The sequence below is a fragment of the Misgurnus anguillicaudatus genome, chromosome 8, assembly GCF_027580225.2.
Source record: "Misgurnus anguillicaudatus chromosome 8, ASM2758022v2, whole genome shotgun sequence".
In the NCBI taxonomy this organism is placed as follows: Eukaryota; Metazoa; Chordata; class Actinopteri; order Cypriniformes; family Cobitidae; genus Misgurnus; species Misgurnus anguillicaudatus.
The window spans coordinates 3,436,398-3,454,016 of NC_073344.2; the positions used below are offsets into that span (position 1 = coordinate 3,436,398).

General features: G+C 38.1%; 1 protein-coding gene across 10 annotated transcripts in view; it reads left to right on the top strand.

Annotated features, from left to right (window-relative positions):
• farp2 (FERM, RhoGEF and pleckstrin domain protein 2) overlaps positions 1–17,619 on the top strand; it is a 360,413-nt gene that overhangs the window by 46,945 nt on the left and 295,849 nt on the right. For all 10 annotated transcript variants that reach the window (XR_012370688.1, XR_012370689.1, XR_008646476.2 and 7 more), the window contains exon 3: positions 8,644–8,748. Coding sequence is in view for 6 of the 10 variants with exons in the window: in XM_055213942.2 (XP_055069917.2) it covers positions 8,644–8,748 (105 nt within the window). In the remaining 4 variants the exon portion in view is untranslated. The remainder of the gene's footprint in view (positions 1–8,643; positions 8,749–17,619) is intronic.

Genomic DNA, 17,619 nt, shown 5'->3' on the forward strand with positions numbered 1-17,619 from the left:
TATAGGTAAAAGAAACCCCACATTTTAGACAAACGGGGGCGCTAGTGAGCCACTAAATAGACACGCCTTTATCTGATGTTTTTGCTAAAACTTAACAGCTGACAACTCTAATGTGTGTGCCAAATTTAAAGTTAATCTAAGCACGCCAAGAGCCTTAAATATGCCTGAAATAAAAGTTTGATGCGTTGCCATGGGAACAGCATTCGAGATGTCAAAAATTCCTTCGCAATTTAGCGTCTGCAATGTCTCAGCATCATGTTGACCACTTCTGGTGTCAATCGCATGAATCCTATACAAGGAGTATTTAAAAGTTCACAACATGTAACTGTCAGTCTTAAATATGTGTAAAAATGATAGTAAAGTTTGACATGTTGCCATGGGAACAACGTTCGAGATATCAAAAATCCCTTCGCAATTTAGCATCTACAATGTCTCGGCATTATGTTGACCACTTCTGGTGTCAATCACATTATTTCTCTAGAAGGAGTATTGAAAAGTTCACTGCATGCAACTGAAAGGCTTAAATATGCCTGAAATGAAAGTAAAGTTTGAAGCGTTGCCATGAGAACAGCGTTCCAGATATCAAAAATCCCTTCGCAATTTATCATCTACAATGTCTCGGCATCATGTTGACCAATTTTGGTGTCAATCGCATGAATATCCTAGAAGGAGTATTTAAAAGAACATCACATGGAACTGTCAAAAAAATCAACCTTTGTGACTGCAACACTTCCTGGCGCCTGGTGGTGGCGCTATACCCGAGACTCACAATAGGCACATCGATGCAATCAGAATCTTCAGACGAACAAACACCCCATGTGTCATCATCATAAGACATTTTTTACCTTAGATATTAGACACTTCCTGTTTCTCTGATTTCGCCATGAATTTGTCGCCTCGTCATGGCAGAACCGTTCGAGATATCAAAAATCACCACTTTTGGTGTGAATCGCACGCATCCTCTAGGAGGAGTATTTAAAAGTTCAACGCATGCATTTTTTAAACAATCCAAAATGTCCGACTTCCTGTTGGGCGGAGCTTAAATGTTAGAGGGCGAAAGTTGTTCGGGTCGATGAGCTCTATATGCGTACCAACTCTCGTACATGTGCGTACATGTTTGCACGATCTGTGCGTCAATGTTTTTTTTGCATTACAGGGGGCGCTACAGAGCCCCCGTGCCATGCCCATGTTCCAGCCTTTGCCCGTTCGCAATGACGGACGACTCTGACGTCTGTGCCAAATTTCAAGAGTTTTCGAGTATGTTAAGGCACCCAAAATGCCCAAAAGTGTTAAAAAATAAATAAATAAATAAAATAAATAAATTCGAGCAAAAACAATAGGGCTTCGCACCTTTCGGTGCAGCCCATTCTGGCCTGCTCCTCGGTGCTCGGGCGCTAATTATATAACAGTTATCAGCAAAAAAGCTGTGTTTTCATTCAGTGTAATCTCTCCCTCTCTTCTCGAGGAGCATTGACAACTAGAACACTGAAGAAAATGTGAGTGGTGCTTGAAGTGGCAATTCTCAGCTCACAAAATGTTACAGTGGTGTTAATGAGTCAAAAGAGACCACCCCCATGTCTCTACGATGTTCTGATGCAGAGAAATAGCTCTTGTAAAAAGGGTTGATAAGGTATCATAATTGGTTGCTAAGGAGTTAATTGGCATGCACCAATGATCTCCAAGCCATGAAAGGAATAATACATGATGACCCAAGATTTTAGATGTACTGTTGGAGTAGTTTTAGGCAAAAATACCATATTTCTATCTCAAAACCACTAGGTGGCGCAATGACAAAATTGTGCATGCAACATCAGGTCATAACTGTGTTACATCTAGCTAGTTTTATGACTATACACTTTAGTTTAGTGAAGAAACAGTTGTATGACCATAGGGTGGCTTTTTTTCAAAGGTTTTGTTCAATTATAAGGCCAACTAGTGATGCAAGCATACAATTTTTTTCGTGTATCCTCAGACTGTGGTCGTACATCAGCGTATCAAATATGGTGAAAAAATCTCTTTGCTTTACAAAGTTATAACCATTTATGTGTAAAAACACAAAATGTAAAGGTAATTTTTCGTTTTTTTGCAATTTTCGGCCATTTCTGATGAAAATTTTAATATAACGCCAATAGAACTTCTTGTTCAGAAGGTAATGTAATTTTCTTCCTATGGTGTTTTCGAGTCGATCAGAATTACGCTCGCGGAGATATTTGCGCATGTTTTTAAGTGCTTGTTGCGCAGGGCTAACCGTAAGGCGAAATCTGGCATGTTTGGGATCGTTGGACTCGGCAACTATTCTGGACTTCAGGGAAACAAGTCCCTTGAAAAAACACAGATCAGAGCCAAAGTTATAGGCATGTAAATCATAAGTATGACCACTAGGTGGCGCTGCGACGAAACGGTGCATGCACACTCAGTTCTTGACTGGCATCACAACTAACAAGTGTCGCGTCAATAGGCATAAGATTGCCGAAGATACAGACTAAAACCTGTTTTTTTGCGCTCTATGTAAAATTTGTTGATGCGCTATACGACAACGGATTGGTTTATCAAAATTCTTTTAATAACTTTTTGCCTTGCGTGTCTATAGATGCTGCATACCGATTTTCGTGGCAATCGGGCAAAAGCTCTAGGACAAGTTAGCAAAAGTAGGTTTTACGAATAAATCACAATGGCGGACATTTTTTCATGACGGAAAATGACGTCATAGGGAATCGTCTTGAGCCAAGGAATCAAAGGAAGCAAGAATTTTGTTTATAGGACTTATGGATCAGAAGTTATAAGCAAAAACATAAGTGCAACTTTGGACTGTTTGTGGCGCTAGCGGGTTAGTGATTAAGACTCCAAATTTGCTGTGGAGACTTTTTGGACAGTCCTCTATCAGTGTGCCAAATTTCATAACTTTCCTACATACGGTTCTTTAGGCTGCCATAGACCGCAATGGCGGAGGAAGAAAAAGAAAACTAACAGATACAATAGGGGTCTTCACCCATTCTGGGCTTGACCCCTAAAAATAATAATCCAAGCAAAAACAATAGGGCTTCGCACCTTTCAGTGCAGGCCATTCTGGCCTGCTCCTCGGTGCTCGGGCCCTAATAATCAGAGCAAAAACAATAGGGCTTCGCACCTTTCGGTGCAGGCCATTCTGGCCTGCTCCTCGGTGCTCGGGCCCTAAATATCACTGGCCAATGAACCTTAAAGATAACTGACCGTTCACGGTTTATAACATACAGTAAAAAACAGCAGCCGTCAGAACCAGTTTCTGTGGTTTCCATGAAAGCTTGGTGTATGTTAAGATTCTTTATTCGTGATTTTGCAACACAGGCACATCAAAACCACAAATAATAAACCTGATTGAGGCTTTGAGCTGATAAACACTTCTTATTTTTTACTCCCACTCCGGGGTCGTGAGGGTTCCCACCCTTTCTCATCTGTAGCAGGTAGCCGTGACGCTCCCTCCCTGATAAATCTTTGGTTTGAAACTGTGAGGTTTGGACATCATTAATGTTATTCATACAGGTAATCGTACATCGTCAAAACCCTTTATATTGGATCAAATAGCCTGTCAAGTTGTCAAAGTCAGTTGTCATTTACTAACTCTTAGAGCGAGCTAGCCAGTCAGTTAGCTAATGTTATAACTTACCTTCTAGTTGTCGATGTAACTTGATATATACATCTTGAACCACTTTTCCCTTTTGCTCATCGGGCCGAGCATGCTGCTTGTACTAGCCGATGGACATCGGTGATTGTTACTTTGATAGATCTTGCAGACATTGTGTGTAAAACAGCGCCATGATTCAAATCTTCCTCTCTTCGTATCTCGAAACCGGAAGCTTACACGCGTACACTCAAGAAAGCGGAAATAGAAAAACGTCATCCCATGCAACTAGTCCATAATAAGCTGCAAACAATAACGCAAATTTTTAAGCTGTTGTATACTTTGTTTACTGTTTATTTAGATGATATCATCTTGCAATATATAATATAGGCTACATATTAACATCGCCACACTAAGTTATAATTAGAAAACTGTAGTATGGTCCTGTATGAAGATTAACAGAAATATATCTATATATGAGCTTGTGTCTGGTGTTTTATGTCTGGTGCAGTGAACAGATCTCTTGTCTTTTTAGGGTCAAAATAGCATTACATTTTAATTTGTTGTTGTGTTTGAGTATCCAATAAGGGGTTTTTGTTGTATTTGCCATAATATGGTTAATTTTGTTTGTCAGTATTGTTCTGGTACAGAGCATTAGTGATGAGTGTTATTAGATGTCATGTTTTTATCTTAACTATATTAAACAGCAAAAAAGAATACGTTAAAATTGGTGTTATTGTTTGGTTTGTAGCTTATTGCATGGATCAAACAAGACTATTGTTTTAACATAAATTACCTTCTCCGACATAATGGTCATATTAAAACATGGCAGACTGCACAAGATAAAGAGGCGGGCCGCATGTGGCCCCTTACCCTCCAGTTGCCCCTCCCTGATTTTCAATTTACAATAAATTTATAAATGTACATTTTAAATCTATTTGATTGTTAGTTTTGATTGTTGGGTAAAGATAAGGGTTAGGCCGTTTGAGCCTTGGACTCTTTCAGAGGCATGTTGTCATGAATGTTCAAACACTTGTAAATGGTAATTATTTGATGTATATTACGTTATTTAAAATTATTTATACTACCCGAATGGGTGCGATTTAGGTATTACATTTCATTTGAAGTGTTATTAAAAAGGTTTTAAAAAGCCTTGAATTTAGGTTTGACAATCCTGGGGGTTCCCTGAAATGGCATCTTTTGGTCATTAACAATTAAATTTGCTTAATCTCTGTGGCATAAACTGGCCTGCATAGATCCACCCTCAAAACTGATGTCTGAAAATCAGGCTTTATTAGTAGATTTTTTTTGGATAAACTATACATCAGAGTGTTTTGTTTCTGCCTAAGGAGGGGGACTTGGACTGCAAAGCAGAACAGCTGCTTTACGTCTGCAGTTTGTACAAAAACTTCTTTTAAGATCAAGTGATGTTGGATGGAGAGCTGCTGTATGTGCTATTTTAAGGATTTTTGGAGGTGTATAGATGGACAGATCTCTTTTCTTTTTGGACCCCTTAAAACTGCCTGCTTCTAGGATGCCAACTTTCTATTGTAATCTTTTTTAAAGTATGGAGTCTCTTCAGCCTTCAAAGGGCACCACAGACAGACTCACTTATTTGGCTTATAAATGAGCCGATTATTAAGGGTGTCATGAGTTCAATTTTAAATCGAAATCGATCAAAATAAGGTCACAACCTTAAACTTCGAATTAAAAAATGGAATCGTCGATAATATTAGTGTGCATCCATATAAACTCGTCATTACTCCCGCTTGCGTTTAAATGACAAGGTGCAAAGTACTGACAGGAAGTTTTGTTTTATCTGGTATGTGCGTGTACTAGGGTTGTGCCGATAGATGATAGTATCGTGTATCAAAGATCTTCTACAAATCTCTACAAAACATTTGTTTTGACCATAATTCACGCATAAGAGCTGAATGTGACGCACGTGCACCCATGATCTGTATACACATTAAACCAGTAAAACATTTCATAGAAACTGCCAGTAAATAATAAATACAATAACGCCTGTTTTACACACTTCGTTTGCAGTGCGTTGCTAACCGCTGCGTATCAAATGATCATGTGATTGACACTTTCTGTTGAAAAGCGCCGCCTCAATAAACAACATAATAGCCTGCTGTGTTTTTTCACAAAACAATATACTTTAGATATTATTTGATAGACTAGTTAGGATGTTTAATGGGGTCGACTGCGGCGCGGATTTTGGACATACAGATATGATTTATACATCATTTAAAACGTTAAAGTGTCTAGTTTTTGTCTGTCCACTCCCAATAAAAACAGAATATTGTGATTTTTGCAAAATTAAGAAAATAAACATGATGCGCATTTTGTTCTCTCTCCCTCAGTGAAGTCCTTTCTGAAACGCGTCAGAAAAATAAACTGTAACTTAACAAATACTTGTCATAGAAACAAAAGTTAAATGTCTACATAATGCTTGGAATGTCAGCTTTTAAATGATGTAAGTGAGATCGAAAACATGTATTGTCATTCGGTGTAAACTGTATGAGAAGGAGGACAAGTACCATCTCTCTCTTGTTACCTGATTATCTGTAATGAGATGAGATCGCCACACCCCCGCGCCATTGAAGTGAACGAGCAGAAACATCCATATGCATAACTCGTGCTTCCTGCAGTCAATGGATACGCAATTCACAATCCAGTCTGTCCATTCCTTGTTGTTTCATCCGAATGCACCAAACACGACATCTAAATCCTTATTTACTTGCGTATGTGTGTCAGTATCTCCAGACGCGAGTGTTTTCTTTGTTCTACCGTCAAACATTTCACGCGAGGGGAACACACATAAACAAACAAGTCAAGAAACTCGACGCGGTTTTTGGTATTCTTATAAAATACGCGATTGCAAACAATACAATCCTTATTTAGTTGCGTCTAAGCGCATATATCCGCACAGCAAGTTTATTAAACACAGGATCACTCGCGTGTGCACACATACTGCTTTCATGATCAACACGTGAGGGAGTAATGGCGGCGGCTGTAAACAAACATTGATAAGTTTTTACACGCTTGTCCGTTGTTGTGTTTCTACTATAATGATTACAAAAAAACAAATAAGAGTCCAGACAACGATAGGCAGTTTTTATTTTGAGCTGTTTACTGCACAAAAGTAAAACTCTCGCTGGCCAACCAAACACCTGTTCATTTTTACGATGGCCAAAACAGTACCTTTACTATGATTACTATGCTTTTTAAAGGTATACTTGTGAAATTAATAGAAAATATTTCTATATATACACACATTATATATATAATTTTTTGTTATAAATTCCCAAGTAAACTTTATCATGGTTTTACTACAGAGAAAGTTACATTCCTGTTGAACATCCCCTCAAGGCTCATTATGTGGCTCATTATGCAATGGCAATCTTACCCAACTTAAACACTGAGGCATTCACTCGACACAACAGCGTTATGGTGGATTTAGCGTGACGTGCAAGTTTTGATCAGGCTCTGAATTTGATCTCTTACAAAGTTCTTCACAAAAATGGAATTATCTCTGCTTTTAGCTGAAAATTTGAGAGGTGATAACTGATAAGAGAACAAATGAAGGTAGGATGAAATGTTTTTTGATGTTGTTGGAAAGCGGATGGACTGTTCTTTCATTTGATATTTTATGTTTATGTAAAGAAGATAATTTTTCTATAAGGCATTAAACTAAAACTGGGTGGCAACAGTCCGCTTTGCGTCGTGCCTAACAACGCCCCTTAGCTGTTATAAAATGCACTGGTAACCCACTGCTTCTTGGGGTTTATTGCTTTAGCATACTTTATGTATATGCATTTATGGTGAAACTGCTGCATTTTCGTTTCAATCCATGTTCATTTTGAAGACTAAACATGCACTATCACTTTAAATCGGCGCGTGCAGCTTGCGTGCAGTACAGCAAAAATAGACTCGCTGCCGAAACAATCGCAGTACTGCTGCACCGCATCTGCAACGGACCAGACGTACCGCATACGTATGCTGTGTAAAAGCTCTATCCGGTTAACATGGGCACGTCAAAAATTATGCACCGCAAACGCACTGCATATACGGAGTATGTGTGAAACAGGCGTAATTGTTCAAAAACAATTGCTGATAAAAATATGCTGATTTAGCTGGATTATTTACTCTGCTACTATTATTACAAAATGTGATTACAGTACAGAATATATATGACACAAACTGCTTATTAGTTGATGTTTATAGTAGTTCTTAATGTGTTTGCACATACTTTTGTTATGTTTTAAATGAAAAAGCAAATAATTTTAAAATAAGCAAATAATTGCATAAGCTCATCCCTGCTGAAAAAAAACAGCATCAAACCAGCATGGGAATTATGCTGGTCTATGCTGGTTTAGCTGGTGGTCACCGATGTAATATTATTTCATAAAACAAAAAAAAAACACTCAATACATGTAATAGTAGTTTAATAATGTTTATTATGTTTAAATAGCTTACAGTGTGTTAAATGAGAGAGATGCTGCTGACTGTCTGACTGCATGAAGCTTGATGTGTCGCCATAAAAACTCAAACAAGTTCATTAAAGATTGCTGTTTAAAAAAACTCACACCAGAGGGACAGTTGTGACATTTTAAACCATCACCTGAAAAGGTTAAAGACACACATTCTTGGTCTATTCCATGTACAAACACTCGAGTGACTTTTAAATTGTAAAGATACTGGTATGTCTCTGTGCTTTATTATTTACGCATTGAAGACTGTCAACCCCAAGCAACAACATGAAATTATCGAATATATACTCCTCATATTATATATATCAGGCCACTTAATTTTATCCTCACACTGGTTCATACATGGCAGGTGTAGTAAATATTTACCGTAACTGTTAAAATCATGTTTTATGTGTGCTCCCGCTGTTTTCTACTGGCTGGCTATTGAAATGGACGTCTTGCTCAAAGAAGGGAAATATGTCACATAACTTACTTCCGCATTTGAAAATAAGGTGGATAGTAAAAAATAAAGAAATATAAATAACACATTCCCCTTTTTTTCTTGAGTCAAAGGCGGATGGCCAAACTCTTTTATCTGAAGTGTTCCAACGGTTCAATCTCATCGAGAGTGATTACTTTGGTCTTGAGTTCCAGAACCTGCAGATGAACTGGGTAAGTGGCCACTTTAACCCCCTGGGGTCCAAAAACGCGGGGCCGCGTTTTGACGCATTTTTTCCTGTTTCCTGTGACATCCACTTAAAATACTCCGTCATTCATAATCATACACATACATGTAATACATCATTCGAAACTGTGAAGTCTCTACTTTAATGTGAGTGCCTTCATAATAACAACAAAACTGTGTGCTTTTGGCAAATAAAGAAAATAAACAGGGAGTGCATTTCGACATCTCTGTCTCCTTGACCATTTTCCTCAAACATGTTTCAAACATGAACTGATAACTCCGCCAATACTTGTCACACGAACATGATACATATGTCTAAAGAAAGCCTGAAATGTCTACTTTTACATGATGTAATTAAAATCTGAAGAACTCATTGTCTGTTTGTGTAATCGGCATGTAAGTAAAGAGAGGTACAGTTTTTCTGTCTCGACCTCATTAGCCCTAATGTGATCCCACCTACCTTGTGCGCGCCATTCATATGGAAATTACCTGATGCGGGCTATGCAAACAAGATCAACGCCCCCAAACAATGCTTTAAGAAGCAGCGAGTTTTGACAGTTTCATCCACTTATCAACGCGCTGGGAAGATGACACGCTTTACAGGTGAGGAAGCTATACAGATGCTCCTGGCAGCGAGGAAGAGTTCACTGTTTCTTCAGACGAAGAGCAGGACTCCGACGATGAACGTTTGTTTTTTGAAGAGCGACTTGATCCAGCTGAGGATACAATTTCTGAAGAGTAAGTTTTACCTACATTTGTTGAAATGTTGTGTGATGTAAACTTTTATATACTGTATACTGACTATTTGCACGCAGATATTCATAATAACTTTATAGAAACGTCTCGTAATTGGCAACTTGTTTACATTAAAATGATAGTTCTTACATTAAACCGTATGCTGATTAGTGTAATGTGAATATGTTATAAAGCAATATCACTACTATAACTATAGTGTCCATGCCGACTTATCCATAAGGCTTCTTTATTTGCTCGGGTGTAACATTGTGCTGTAAATGAGCCCGGAGATATCATGCGTTAAACAGTATGATTGTATGGTGTGCTGTAAATATACAATATGTCATAAAACAATATCACTATTTAGAATATATTTTGACTAGTGTTTATGCCTCAACAAGTCTTGTTTACGCGACTATCTGGTCGGGTGTAAATGTATCGATGTAGTATCGATGTGCTGTAAATGTGTCCGGAGATATGTAATGTGTTAATGTTTAGCCATAAATATGTCCGGTAATGGCCCGTTAACAAAGATATACGATTCTATGTACCCAATTATCTTATCTCAACTATGCTTTACCGCCTTAGTATTGCTTTATAAGTTTGTTACTGTGGAGAATACATTATGTTAATTATTAAAAACTTTTGTAGGAATGTGGCAGCATCACTCTTCAGCGGGCATTTGCAGAAATGCGACGGACATTCATAAAGGGTAAGTCACATTTGTGGGCTTTTCTGTTTTATTAGTAGACTTTTACTGATGTTTTGCGTAGTAATTTGGAAAATACAAGATACAAATAATTTTTTTTTTAGTAACGTGGCTTCATCGTCATTTACTCGCACGGGGGCATGCAGAAACGAACCCGAAATGTATAAAGTTACATTTACCATATGCATGTATCTGTTCGGGTGTAAATGTTTCGATGTAGCCTAGTATTGATGTGCTGTAAATGTGCCCGGAGATATGTCATGTGTTAATTTTTATCTATAAATATGTCCGGTAATGGCCCGTTAACAAACATATACAGCGCATCTCTGTACCCAATTATTTTCTGCTTTACTGCCTGAGTTATATAACAGTATATATTTGACTGTGGATGCATTTATATAAGGTAAAATGTAAGGCAACATTTGTTTAATTATTCCTCATAACATTTTAATGCCACGATCTACAGAACATCACACAAAAAAACATTTTGAGAACTAAACCTAAAAAATAACAATGATGATCCTGCCTTGGAAACCCCGGCTACAATTTAGTATTTTTATTTAATTTGGAGATTAAGCGCGTCAAAGCCATGACCAAAAAAAAAGACAAATGACAAATAATTTGTGATTGTTACTGTAAATTATAAAAACTAAGCTTTGTATACATTTCATTAAACGTTAATTTATAACAAGAAAAACACTGAAATTAATGATTTTATAGACACTACGCGTTATTGTTTAGCACAGAAATGCTTGCTTGCTTTGACTTTGATCATCTCTGTATTCACTTTAGATACAGAAAGACCTGATGATATTATTTATTTCAGGAATCTCTTTGCTATCATTTGAAAGTGAACACCGACCATAATAGATAACCACTCGGTTTTAAATACATTTTAAAACGTATACCCGTCGAAAAACATCCGTTTTGTAATGTTTAGTTCGATGAACTTCTAAATATGAGACGTAGAGCACCTAGCACTTTCGGCTAAATTGCATGCGCAAACATGGCCAGAACGCAATAGCGCAACGTCGATAGAACGAAAAACAATCCAAAATGTACAGACTTAAATTATATCAGAATTTACGTTTATAATAAATACATTTTTTAAATAAAATAAGGTCAGAAGTAACAACGTGCAGAACAAATGTGCAAAATGCCTCAAGTGCACGGAAACAAAACACAAGCCAAATAGATAAATCAGATAACCCAGAGTGATTTATAAATAAAATAAAGAAATTAATAAAAAACGAAAGTATTGCCAGAATTGCCAGCTTTGTCTTTTAAATGTAGAAACAAAGATGCAATGGTTTATTAACATAGAAACCTCCTATGGACGTGGAGCCCCATCACAGGCTTTGTTAGTTGGATTTAACGCATTTTAAAAATATTTATTGAAAGCTGCTACATCACATATTATTTGCAGCATTATAATAATATACTGTATATTAATATATTGGGAGAAAGCTGTTATATGTGAAATCAGATAATGTGTGCACCCATATATGGCCAAAATTGAATGATCCTCATTTCATAGCACATCTGCAACGATTCGACTGTGAGATTGGTAGTCGAATCCGGCTTCTCCGATGCATCGAATCTTCAACTATTCGGGGTCACCCCTATTAATTATTAAAAAAAGTTCTCAATATTAGTAATACTGATGTGTTGCTTTGTACTTTGAAAATACATGATACTAATTAAGATATGTTTTCAGGAATGTGTCTGCTACACCAACTTCGTCTGGTACCCGCACGTTTTGAACAATGGCACGACAACATTTAACTCCATTCCCAAAGAGTTACAGTGTGTGATGGTTTACAAATGTATACCTTATTTTTTATATTTGGAAGTATTTTTAGATGCACACCAAACTTTCACAGCTGACCATTTAGAATCCTTTTCTTTTAATTAGAGCCATATTGTACTGGTCATATAGAATATTGTTACATGTATACATATTGTTACTTTATTATTTATAATTACAATGAAGCTTCTTCATTTATAATTATAATAAAGCTTCTTAAATCTATTGTATTGTTCATGTTTTTAGCATTTTTTTGCAAGCCTATAAGACTTTTATGTTACTAAAAAAGTTTTTTGTACTTTATTAGGGCCCGAGCACCGAGGAGCAGGCCAGAATGGCCTGCACCGAAAGGTGCGAAGCCCTATTGTTTTTGCTCGAATTTATTAGGGCCCGAGCACCGAGGAGCAGGCCAGAATGGCCTGCACCGTGGGTGCAAAGCCCTATTGTTTTTGCTCGGATTTATTATTTTTTTTTTTTTTTTTTTTTTTTTTTTACGTTTCGGGGCAATTTGGGGGCCTTAACATACTCAAAAACTCTTGAAAATTGGCAGAGATGTCAGAGTCGTCGGCCATTAGGACCCGCCAAAGGCTGGAACTCGGGCGTGGCAAGGGAGCTCTGTAGCGCCCCCTGTAATGCAAAAACAAACATTGGGGCACAGATCGGGCAAAAATGTACGCACATGTACGAGAGTTGGTACGCATATAGAGCTCATCGACCCGAACAACTTTCGCCCTCTAACATTTCAGCTCCGCCCAACAGGAAGTCGGCTATTTTGGATTGTTTAAAAAATGCATGCGTTGAACTTTTGAATACTCCTCCTAGAGGATGCATGCGATTGACACCAAAAGTGGTGAACATGATGTCGAGACATTGGACTTGCTAAATTGCGAAGGGATTTTTGATATCTCGAACGGTTCTGCCGTGGCGAGCCGACAAAGTTGTGGCGAAATCAGAGAAACAGGAAGTGTCTAATATCTAAGGCAAAAAATGTCTTATTGTAATGACACGCGGGGTGTTTGTTCATCTGAAGATTCCGATCGCATCGATGTGCCTATTGTGACTCCCGGGTATAGCGCCACCAGCAGGCGCCAGGAAGTGTGTCAGTCACAAAGCTGGATTTTTTTGAAAGTTCCATGCAATGTTCTTTTAAATACTCCTTCTATGATTTTCATGCGATTGACACCAAAAGTGGTCACCATGATGCCGAGACATTGTAGATGATAAATTGCGAAGGGATTTTTGATATCTCAAACGCTATTCCCATGGCAACGCGTCAAACTTTACTTTCATTTTAAAGGCATATTTAAGCCTTTCAGTTCCATGCAGTGAACTTTTAAATACTCCTTCTAGGTAAATAATGTTATTGACACCAGAAGTGGTCAACATGATGCTGACACATCGTAGATGATAAATTGCGAAGGGATTTTTGATATCTCGAACGCTGTTCCCATGGCAACGCGTCAAACTTTACTTTCATTTTTACACATATTTAAGACTGACAGTTACATGCTGTGAACTTTTGAATACTCCTCGTATGCGATTCATGCGATTGACACCAAAAGTGGTCAACATGATGCTGAGACATTGTAGATGCTACATTGTGAAGGAATTTTGGACATCTCGAACGCTGATCCCATGGTAACGCGTCAAACTTTTATTTTATTTAAGGCTTTTTTAAGGCTCTTGGCGTGTTTGGATTAACTTTAAATTTGGCACACACATCAGAGTTGTCGGCTGTTAAGTGTTGACAAAAAGGTCAGATAAAGGCGTGTCTATTTAGTGGCTGACTAGCCCCCCCGTTTGTCTAAAATGTGGGGTTTCTTTTGCCTGCAGTTCCCAAATGGGTCAGTGACAACATTAAATAGCCCACTGATGTTTGCCCGCTTGGGGCCCTTGTCCGCCGTTCATCGTTTTCTCGGACGCACCGTGTGGCGGAAAAAAAACGTGCGAGGGCCCGCCATCGCTGCTTGCAGCTATATTTTTAACCTATTTTTTTTTTTACAAGCAAAAGATTTTCTCTTTAAGTCTCCCCACAGTCACAGTTCTTTTGTCCCAACATTCCTCACTGAGCCATTAGGGGGTTGGGTCTCCTCAGGTGTGAAACACATCAATATTCATGACCATTGACCCTCCCTTGCATATTGCCTTTACACAGCAAAAAGTGTCTTACAAAAGTTAAATCAATGTATTTTTTCATGTGAATGAGTGGGTTAAATGGTTTTTACATCTTTTTGTAGCAAATTCTCTACTCTACAAGAGTAGATAACTTTTTTGCTTGTTAACAAATGTTTAGGATGTGTTTCTTGGCCTTATGTCAGCAACTTTTTGTTTTCTTGTTTTTACTAACCACGCATAAACATCATTTACTTAAAAATACAAACATGTACATACATTTATCTTACATATTATTATAGCACAGTTTGTGCTGAATACAGTGTTATGTGATATTGACCATTAATGTGTTTTAAAGCAACTGAAAAAAGACCAAATGTGAGAGCATGTCAGAACCTCTGACTGTGTCCAAAAAGGGTCCGACCCCAGAGGGTTAAAGACATTTTCCCTGCGCACACACAGACAGGATTGTGAACCCTGCTTAACTCTTAAATGAGAACATGTGTATTACCGTATTTACCTAAACTGCCGAAGGTAACAGGCTTTTATTAGAGACAGTCCTTTATTTCAAATTCCATCTGTTTGATAAATAATTGTTTTTAAGTAGCCGTTAAATTAAAAGCAAAAGCGTACTAGTGGATAGAGATTATTCATTTTTAACAGTATATTTTTTCAAGGTTGTTGAAAAGTCCATCACTAGCATTAAATGAGACCCATCCAATGTAGCTACGGCCATCTATTGGCAGCTGTGCATTATGATGAACTTGAATGCATTTAGGAGATAACACCACACCCACATTATCCAAATCATGCCCCAGCGCGATCGTCCCCCCTCCCGCTTTCATCATTAGAATGCATTTGTTTTGAACAAAGCAGGAGGTAAAGCACTCTCTTAACACTGGAACCCATCGTAATGTTAAGTCTGTGTTTTTTATTTAGTCGTATGAAGCCCTTTCACATGCCTATGATATTGCTTAGTTGATCTGTTGCGTGTGCACCGTATGGGCTGTTTACACTTGGTATTAAGATGTGTTTTCATCGATCGGATCACAAGTGGACGAGAGAGACACATTACATTTACACCTGGTATTTCAATCCGTCTCTTTTGCCCACTTTCGACCGCTTCTGTGCTGAATACTGTGAGGGGGTGGTCTGTGAGATGGTGGGCGAGTCTCTCTGCTGTCATTCAAACCCGAGCGGGAGTAATTATGAGTTTATATGGACGCAAACTAATATTATGTCGGAGTCCACTGCTTGTTTAGCAAGTAAACATGCTGCACAGGGTTTTGTGAATGTGTATGTAAGAGCTTTCTCTGAATTTTCAGCGCAATTGATGAAATAGGATCACGCAACTTTCACACGCTTTCAAAACGAAACTACGGAGATCAGCCGCTTTAGTTTTATCAATGAAAGGCTAAAAATAGGTATGTTCATGCCAGAAGTCAAAAAAGACGTAAAACTTGTGTTTATAACTCAGATTAGATAAATGGGCGGAGAGCCCTGCTGAAAAAAACAGCATCAAACCAGCATGGACCAGCATGGGAATTATGCTGGTCTATGCTGGTTTAGCTGGTGTTCACCAGCATACCAGCACCAAAACACAACATATGCTGGTCTTGCTGGTATGCTGTTTTTTTCAGCAGGGAGAAGGTGGTCGCGTGTGGCTGTTCAAACGCATTCAACCACATGTGCGCTCCGCAACTCCAAAGCGATCAGATCCAAAGTGGTTTCGACTACCTCTGGATGTGGTTGAAAGTGGACGAGCTCAAAACGTTTTGAACACCGTTTACACCTGGCATTAACGTCGTTGACTTGTGATCGGATCGACGAAAACGCATGTTAATGCCAAGTGTAAACAGCCTCTACTACATTCACTAGCCCTGCTGCGCGCATTAAAAGGTTTTAACAAAGGCAGATGATATATTTAACCATATATGTATGTATGTATGTATGTATGTATGTATATGTATGTATGTATATGTATGTATATGTATGTATATGTATGTATGTATGTATATGTATGTATATGTATGTATATGTATGTATATGTAGGTATATATATGTAGGTATATATATGTATGTGTATATATATATGTATGTGTATATATATATGTATGTGTATATATATATGTATGTGTATATATATATGTATGTGTATATATATATATGTATGTGTATATATATGTATGTGTATATATATGTATGTGTATATATATGTATGTGTATATATATGTATGTGTATATATATGTATGTGTATATATATGTATGTGTATATATATGTATGTATGTATGTATATATATGTATGTGTAACAGATGGCTCGGAGCCAGATTGAGGCCATCTGGCGTCTGGATCGTAAACAGCCCTAAAATTGTGACTAGATAACCCTGTGTCCTGATAACACAATCACCCAGATATCTACCACCTATCAAGGCTGTAAAGTGGGCGACAATTAAAACAAATGCAGTCTTCAAAGGAGGTTCAAAGGAATCTCACCAGAGAAACCTGAGAGCCGTTCGTTCGACGATCGCCAGAGACACAGCTGGGGGCACAGACTATATGTCTGTGATGAAACCACATTTAAAAATCACAATGGGCTGTTTAAATGTATATATATGTTATATTCCTTTACTGCATGATCATGTATGTGTGATGTAACTGTGTGTTAACACTTTAGTTTTGATTTTGTTCACTGTAGCATGGTTCATATCTTAGGTATGAAATTATTATTCAACGTGATCTTAAACCCATGTCTTGTCTAGTATCAAATTAATCTACTCTTTATTTCCCAATCATTTCTATTTATCATATTACCATAAGCCGCATCAATGTCATTTAGTATCGATTTGAAGAGTTATGGAAACAAACTTTTATCATTATGCAATTACGCAAATGTGATGTCTGAAAGAACAAAGGCTTGTTTCCCCGCGCGATCGAACACCTCACACATTGGTCATACACCCAAAATGGGCTAGGCATGTGAAAGGTCAAAACGGCCTATCGCCCAAGCCATCATTGCTCATTTTGCTCATTTGCTCGATTCGCTCAGTTCGCTCAATCGCTCAGTATCTCAGTCAGTGGCTTAGTTCACTCATGAGCGCTCAATCGCCCGGTTACTTAGGTAACCCGCCAGCGCAGTTTGGAAACTCGCTGAGACTCAACAAGAGTCCCTCGGATTCATCATCTTTTCTCTGAGCCCTGTCTTTCTTCGGGACAGTCTTCCTGGCTTGCACATTGCGCTAGAGTTCGGAAAACCACGCGGACCAATCCGCCCTACGAAACAACTTAACGGACTACATCTTACGAACACATCTGGACTCTCTCTCTCCCTCCTTGCTCGCACCGCTTGCAGCAGAAACTTCGCAACGCAACACAAAGAGCCAAATGCAAGTATAAACTTGTTTTACTCGCTGATGTTTAAGCTTTACCCCTTATGAAAAGTAAGGCGCTACTTAGAGATTTTCCGATGGTTTGTGCAGATGTTAAGCAATAGTG